This window comes from Notechis scutatus, chromosome 2 (genome assembly GCF_049901735.1).
Source record: "Notechis scutatus isolate UNSWTSFEM ecotype Mainland chromosome 2, rNotScu1.2, whole genome shotgun sequence".
In the NCBI taxonomy this organism is placed as follows: Eukaryota; Metazoa; Chordata; class Lepidosauria; order Squamata; family Elapidae; genus Notechis; species Notechis scutatus.
The window spans coordinates 197079225-197087842 of NC_142010.1; the positions used below are offsets into that span (position 1 = coordinate 197079225).

The 8618-nt window shown below is 36.8% G+C and overlaps 1 protein-coding gene across 3 annotated transcripts in view; it reads left to right on the forward strand.

Annotated features, from left to right (window-relative positions):
• The window catches only part of BRD10 (bromodomain containing 10), a 73094-nt gene extending 68411 nt beyond the window's left edge, over positions 1-4683 (forward strand). For 2 of the 3 annotated variants that reach the window (XM_026675971.2, XM_026675985.2), the window contains one exon: positions 286-4683. In XM_026675971.2, the coding sequence (XP_026531756.2) occupies positions 286-3881 (3596 nt within the window). In that variant the 3' untranslated portion in view covers positions 3882-4683. The remainder of the gene's footprint in view (positions 1-285) is intronic. The other variant, XM_026675978.2, reaches the window with a different exon arrangement.
• The last annotated feature ends 3935 nt before the right edge of the window (positions 4684-8618 follow it).

Genomic DNA, 8618 nt, shown 5'->3' on the forward strand with positions numbered 1-8618 from the left:
AGTTTCAGATTTTTAAACACACCGCCTGTTTCCCAGGATAAGCAATGAGATATTTCTGTTGGGTTGATATAAATAATTTCAGAACATGCTTAAATATTTAATTGAGTATAAAATAAATGAAGATTTACAGAACTAAAATAATTAAGTTTTTGAGCCCATCATAAGTTGTACTACCAAACCTTTTTTGTTGATTGAAACAACAGTGTTAGTGTGATCTAATCAATTAAGAATTATTGTTTGCTTTTCTAAAAATGCTTCCCTTCTTGGTTCTTCTTTTCTTCCTAGAAGACATGAACTCACCAGAAATGGACCTTGGTACAGGAAAATCCAGACCACTTAGAAAAGATTTGACTTGTAGAGAAATGCAGAAGATAGTGCCTAAATCTGTTAAACGCCAATCCAGGCAAAACTATTACCTAGATGACAGCACAAATGATTTTTTACCAAGGAAAAAGCTAAAATTAAGCACAAATGATGCTACCGTCCATAGTATTGAAAATGATCTGTCAACTGAGGGCTGCTTGAATAGGCAGATAGAATCTTCAGCTTCAGAATCATTGGACATAACAGACTCTACAGCATATGTACCACATTTAATAAAAGGGACCAAACCTATCCAGGCCTTGCTTGCTAAGAATATTGGGAACAAAGTGGCCTTAACAAGTCAGTTGCCATCTACAGTAGGTAGAAGCACTTTTACTTCTGAAAAACTGATTATATCAACAATCAGTTCTTCTCCAATTAAACCAGAATTGCCCTGCCAGACCAGTTCAAAGAGTTCTTTGCAAGTGTTGTACAAAATGCCAGCTGGCCATTGCATGCCAGTAGACTTGCACAATAATTCAGTGAAGATTCAGATGCAGCCTGTGGTTGATGTTAAGTCAGGAGAAAAAAACACAGGAGAGAAAATCATGCAGCAAGTCCTTATTTTGCCTAAAAATTTTCTTATCCAGCACAGAGAAAGTAAAAATGGAGCAAAAGAAAACCAACCCCTGCAACAAAATACAATGGAACAACACTGCATTTCTCTTCCACAATCAACAGATACCAACACTACTTTAGTCCCTTCTATTCCAGCTTCTTCAATAAATGCTGCTACTACACTTCTGCCTAACACAAATGTTAAAAAAAATATTATACAGTTGCCACAAGAGCCTGATTCAGTGAATAGAATTTCGCTGCTGCCCTCTGTCACTTCCACTAGTAACACATTAGCATCAGTAGTGAAAATGAACCAAAGTGAGACTGTAAAAATTACCAAGACTGTCGTTTCAGCTGCTGCCTCCCCTGTTGCTTTACCTATTGTTTCTTCAGCAATTCAGACTTTGACAACAGTATCACAGAGTGTGACTTCTTACACCAATTCCTCCCCTCAAAATACTGCTGACAGTGAAACAAAACAAGAGCTGAAAACAATCTGCATAAGAGATTCACAGTCTATTCTTGTCAGGACACGTGGTGGGAACACAGGAATCGTAAAAGTGCAGACAAATTCAGAACCAATTTCTGCTAGTAGCTTCTCTCCAAGTTCTGTTTTTACATATGCACCCCAACTTCAAGCATTTTTAATGCCCAAATCCACACAGTTATCAACTTCTACTGTTTCAGCTGTGACAAAAGCGATACCTAGCTTCCCAACGCTTGCTCAAATGTCTCCAGCAACTTCTTCTATCCCAACTATTTCCTCTTGTGCAAATCCAAAAAAGGGGAAAAATACCACAGTCACATTTGGGCAGTTTCATAATAGTGGTGTGAATCAAGGAGTGTCAAAAACTCTACATGGATCCGCCTCTCCATTCTTATCTTCCATGTCGTCAAACATTGTCATGACAACTCCACCAAACAGTTCTGGTAATGCAGTGAGTTTATCTATAGAAAATGTTGGGCAGAGTTCCACTTGTACCACCCAGACTTCTTTTATTAATCAACAAATCAATGTAAATAATGGAAAATATTCTGTTGCACAGCCTGACGTCACTTCCATTACCAGCAGAGGTCTGGGTAGTGCCCAAGTTCAAAAACTTATGTTAGTCACAAATCCTTCACTTCTTCCTGTGTGTGGAACTACAGGAGTCAATTTAATTCCTACTCCAGCATCCACTGGTGTTAGTACGCAGAAACTGGTTTTCATTAATACTCCACTTGCCAGTATTCAGTCAAATGCAAATGTAACAACAGAACCACTTAAACAGACTTTTCCTCCTTCCATTGGCAAGGCATATGTTAAAAGCACAGAGAAACCTCAGCTCATCCTTCTTCCAACTACTGTGGGATCATCATTAAAAATAAATACATCACCAACTGTTTCTCAAGTAAAAGATGTAAAAATAGGTCTTAATATTGGTCAGGCCTTTATAAATAGTACAGGTAATGTTCAGAATGTTTCAACAGTTAACATTATGCAGTCTACAGCACCAAAAGATTTGGAAGACAAAAATAACCATAATGTAATTTTCCCATTATCAACCAGTAGTAGTGTAGTTCCTGTATGTTCAAGTTTGGCATGTCAAAACATTGCAGCAAAAGCAGTAAATACCACTATAGTAACCAGCAGCCAATGTTTAAATCCTACTTCTGTGGCACTGAGTGGAGCTACTACTGGAACACAGCCTACTATTTTGGCAGGTGGAATGGAACCCCCAGCAAAAATAATACCAGTTTTAACTACACGGCTGCCCTCCTCTAATGTTGGAAGTACTGTGGCTATATCAACTGTGAAAACAGGACACTTAGCTTCATCTGTACTGATTTCTACTGCTCAACCAACAGTTTCTCATTCAAGTTTATCGTCTGCTTTTCAGTTGCCAGTAACAGTTTCCTTGTCTGGACCAGTGAATGGTGTCCCTAAAATGTTGCATACAGTCCCTCAATTGCCAGCAATTCCACCTACTTCGCAATGTGTGCCCCATTCAAAAAGTCAACAATCCACTAAACTAGCTCAGTTTCAGCCCACAGGAATTTCAGCTGGAGTGCCAACAAATGGAAGTACTCAGAAACTTCAAAAAGCATCCCCAAATGCAAGTAAAGTGATTAATGTTTCTAATTTAGTTCCTCTGCCTTGCCCATCTGTACCACTTAATGTAAAGCCAGTTTCAGCTTTCTCCTGTGCTCCTGGTACCTCTACAATTCAGGCTGTTCCACCCTCACCATCAATAGTTAATAATGTAAGCAGCCAATTAAATGAATCCCATATTCAGCAGAAAATAATAATTAACACCTGTACACCTTTGGCACCTGGAACCCAGATAATGATCAGTGGTACTCGTTTTGTTGTTCCATCTCAGGGCCTTGGAGCTGGCAGTCATGTTCTTCTCATTTCTGCAAATCCAAAAATTGGACCTCTCTTAACTGTTAGTAATGGCCATGGATTATCGTTTGCTGCTCCCACTCCCCAGAAGACTACACAAGTGATGGGTAATTCCTTAAGCTGGCAGCCATCAAAACTGCCTTTAAAAAGCTCTACCAAAATTGTGAACTCTCTTGGGATTGCAAATCCTGTGCCTATTGTTCGTGCTACTCCACAAATAATTGCCAATACTTCAAAGTCAGGCACTCCATCTTTTACAACACTGTCTACATCTTTGGTAATGGTCACCTCATCTTCTACTCAAACTAAAACAACTTTAGCTCCTGCAACCCACACTAGTATCTCTCAGCTACAAAACAGTAAGTCTGCATTGCACCTAGATACATCTATTAAAAAACTGATGGTCAGCCCTGAAGGAGCCATTTTGAATGCTATAAAGACTCCAACATCAGAAACTTCATCTCTGTCTTCATCCTTCTCTGCTGACCTTATTTCTACAACTAAGAATTCTGCTGTTGTCTTCCCCAATTTTCTGAACTCCAGCATAGGTGTCCCAGACACAGCTGCGTCTTGAATTTCACGTAAATGAGCCGTTGAAATTTTGGGGCATTTGTATGTGTGCGTGCGTGTGTATGTGTACAAAATTAATTTATATTGTTTTTTAAAGTACGCTGTTTGAAACATCTGACTTATGTCCATGAACCCAAGGCATGTAATGGCATATTTTGAGCAGACAAAATAATGAAGCAAAAAAATATTTTTGCATATCATTGAGAATTCATGAGTGGAAAGGATCCAAGATGACAATAGATAGAAGCTACACAGTTTGCTGTTAACAACAAAATGTTACCTGTTAACCTGTTAAAACATCTGTCACATCTCAAGAATTTGTGTGCACAAAGCCATCATAGGGTTTTTTTAAAATTCATGTAAGATTGAGGATCATTTCTGTTTCCTTTTCTCCAAAAATGGCGAGAAAGAACTTCTTGAAGTATCTTTCAGAGCAAAGCTTTTAAAGGCTTTTATTAAAGTGGGAGAAAAACTGTTCAGAGATATAGAAAGCAATGTTTGGTTCTTGGTTAGCACATTTACTAGGATCTGTTTTTTCTCATAATTTAGAAATTTTCTATTTTGTTTTCAAATGTTCCTATGTTCTATATTGATGTGTTGTAAAAATGCAATCTATGGTGTAAAATTGTACATAATCCCAATTCCTTAACAGTATGGACTAAACCATGTGTAAAAAGAACTACTCTGTCTTATTTATGTTTTGTTTACATAATGTATAGTTTTTTAAGTATTTTAGTAATTTTGGATAAGTGTACTGTTTAGCAATAATGCAGAAGGATCTGTATGTAATAAACAAAGTTGCTGTATTTCTGTTTCATAATACTCTGTGGAAAAAGGATATTTGTCAGTAAGATATCAACATACTTGCATTAAGAAATCAATGGAGGTTTCCAAATATTATAAGCATAGCTATTTAGACATGGTCCAATATAACATGGCATTTACCCTTAAGTAAATGGCTCACAATTATTATTATTATTTGGCAACTTTTCCAGCTCTTCTGTGTATCATTTACAGACCTCCTAAAGTGTTATAATATAGTGGCCATAGAACATGAACTTTTGTTCACATTTTCAAATGGGTTATTAAAAGATAAACATTTCTGTTTGTCTTGATTAAAATGACAAAGAAACCTAACTAGCTAATACACACTATGATGTACCATGTACAATGATGTAATAATTGTGAGATAGACAATGAAGAGAGTTGACTTGCTTTGAAGAATAGCTGAAATTGAAAATATTACTCAGTCATCCGTTCCTCACCATAAATTCCACTTTATTCATACTTTCATTAGGATTTCACAAACAAATACTTTAAAGGGCACAGTTTGCATCACAAGTTTTTTTCCTATCTCTCCCCACTTTTGTGGACATATGTTTAGTTGTAGTTCTTATAAGACAAGTATTAGCAATGCAATAGCCACCAACCACTTTATCTTCAAACACAACCAATAGCTCCTGCCACTTCAAACCACCTTCTAGCCTTTATTTTCTATTATATCATTGCAAATTCAAAACACTGTATTTATATCTGGAACAAATCAGAGAGAAATCAATGGTTTGACTATGGGTTGTATCTTCTGATAACAAGCTTCATATTGGTGGTTTGCAGCTGTACCTCTTGGATGGAATCCCTGGATCTGCTCATGGCTAAACACTCTTAATCTGAAATTTACTTCCAGATTTCAGAATTAGGATTTTCTTCCTCTTGGATCAGAAATAGGAGCACTATGGTTAACACAGAATTATCATAGTACATAACTGTCAAACATTCCTCTCATTAAGATTATTTAAGTCTACCTTTGGGATTATAAATATATTCCCATAATGCCATAGCAACATATAAAAATCTTAAAAGTGTATTTTTTACAAACAAGGAACTGAGATTTAGATTTTTTCACCAGAGAGGACATGAAGTGAGCCTTAGAGTATAATATCGCTGATTCCATAAGGGAGAAGGGTATATAGGTCTCAAACCTTCTTTCCAGAAGCCTTCTGAAGCTTCTCTCTGGTTTACCCCCCTGATTTGGAATAGTATCTTGAGACTTCCAGTTTTCCACACCTGTTTCCTGGGTATTTCAGTTATCGTCTTCCCCATAATCCTGGCAGAGGGGGTATTCAGCAGGTTCTGACCAGTTCTGGAGAACCAGTAGCGGAAATTTTGAGTAGTTCGGAGAACCAGCAAATACCACCTCTGACTGAAGATTTGACAGTATCCTTCCCCTGCCACGCCTACCAAGCCACACCCACACAACCGGTAATAAAAAAATTTGAATCCCACCACTGAATCCTGGTGTATGCCCCAGGATGTCTTTCTGAAAATTAAACAGTAATGCCCCGCTTCTCAAAAAAGGAAATGATATTTATATTGCAATCCTTTGATCATATCACTAAAAATATTAAGATGAGATGATTCTTCTTTGGCATGTATGGCAGATGTGGTTACTTAATATAATTTCTGAATTGATACAACATTCTTTGCAACTTGGATCTCCTGTTTCTCTACAGTTGCTTTACAAATAGCTTGGAATCAAGTGAGACAAATAAATCTGCGGTGTCTTTTTCTTAAAAACAAACTGGTGCCCCAGTAGTGGGATTCATTTTTTTTTTACTACCGGTTCTGTGGGCGTGGCAGGGGAAGGATAGTGTAAAATCTCCAGTCAGAGGTGGTATTTGCCAGTTCTCCAAACTACTCAAAATTTCCGCTACCGGTTCTTCAGAACTGGTGACCTACTGAATACCACCTCTGCGGTGCCCAGGAAATAGTAACTAATCCTTCCTTTCCTAATGCAATTTTCTAGATTTGTTGCCTCAGGTTATTGTTAGCTGCAGATGACATTGTAACTTGTTGCTCTTTTGCTGAAAATGACCCAGTTAAGATTGCTTAAGAGGGCATAACACTGTTAATACAGTGGAATTTTATGTTCCTGATTCAAATCCTGTATGGTAATTTTAAAATAATGAAAGGTTCTGAATCTCTTATAATATAACCAGTTGGATCTTTCATCAAATAGATCTTCATCAAGCACTTCAATTACCCCTAAATATATAACAGGCCGCAGCTTAAGTATCTAAATTTGAATTAAAATTGCCAGATTTAGATGTAAAATTAAATGCATATTTAATAAAGATATTTTTAAAATTTAGACACCACTTCTTTTTAAAAAGCCCCTAAATTGGTGTATGTGAATGCAATAGCGATGTGACACCAGTGCAAAATACCATGGAATATAGAACAAGAAAACACCATCTGCACACAAAGTTCATTGACAAATATGGAGGTGACAAATATGGAAACTAAGGGAGATTGTTGTTATCTAACCCCCTTGTGCAGAGGTCTCCAAACTTGGCAATTTTAAGACTTGTGGACTTCCAGAATTCTCCAGCCAGCTGGCTGAGGAATTCTGTGAGTTAAAGTCCAAAAGTTTTAAAGTTGCCAAGTTTGAGGACCCCTGCCCTAGTGTCTTAGTATTCCTACCAGTACCCTCACCTACCACTCTCACATAAGGGTGTGAGAGGGAGTTTAATCCCTAAAGGCAAACTAAATGATAATAGCAGATCTTTAACAAATCCTATTGTAAAAAAACCTGAAGAATCTAGAAAATGAAGAGCATATTTTTAGCAGCTTTTCCAAAGCCCTTTCAACAAACAAAATGCAAACGATTGTTTTAGGAGCCTTTAAATACCTGATTAATTGTGCTATTTCTTTCATATTAATATTTGAATTTTTTGTTTTCCATTTCATTTTGTTGTTGTGAATTATTCTGAATAGGGTTTCAAAAGAGCAAAATGTTGATAGTAAATTATTTAATCCCCTCCCCAAAGCTTTTTTCCTAGTTATTCTTTCTCTCAGTACAGGTAGTCCTCGATTTACAACAGTTAATTTAATGACCATTCAAGGTTACAACATCATTACTGAAAAGGGTGACTTATGATTATTTTTCACAGTTACGACCATTGTAGCATCCCCATGATCATGTGATCAAAATTCAAAATTCCTTGGCAACCCAAAGGAAAAAGGCAAGCAGAAAGACATATTCTGAGAACAAAATGTAAGGATCATTAAAAGTTTTTGCACCCTAAAGGACTACAACCATATCCAGAAAGGGAGTGTGTACACAATTTATACCAGATTGGGCAGGACTGAAGACAGACCATAATTTCAGATCTTATTTTTCTTTAGACAACACTAGCAAAAATTAGAAGCTAATGAGTTGTATATACATAGGCACTATCAGATGACAAGTTTTAAATACAGGGAAAATTGTATTTCATCCTTTAATATAATGTCTATTGCCTCAGATTTAACTCCTGGTAATTTTTATAGACACATTCTTGCAGTTTTCTCAGCATAATGTAGAAGTATTTTTCATTGTGTTCTCCAAGGAATTTTTTATTTCTCAGTTTAGCTCATAGCTCTGGATTTCCCAGGTGGTCTCTATAATCCTGATGAATGTTCTAGATCATCCAAGGTTAACTAGATTCCCTTTTTGTTTATGGAGATTCTTAGACATCCAGGTCATGATGGTCCCAAAGGTGCTTTTTCAAGAGGCAGCTGGACTTTCTGGTTTTTCTTTGAAGACTTTTTGCTTGTCATCCAAGAAGCTTCAGAACTGAAGAAGCTTCTTGAATAAAAAGTGGAACATCTTTTTTTAAAAAACAAAGTCCAGTTACCTCTTGAAAAAGCACCTTTGGAATTCCCTGTTTGTTAGTATTGCCATGGATTTCAAGTAGACTGG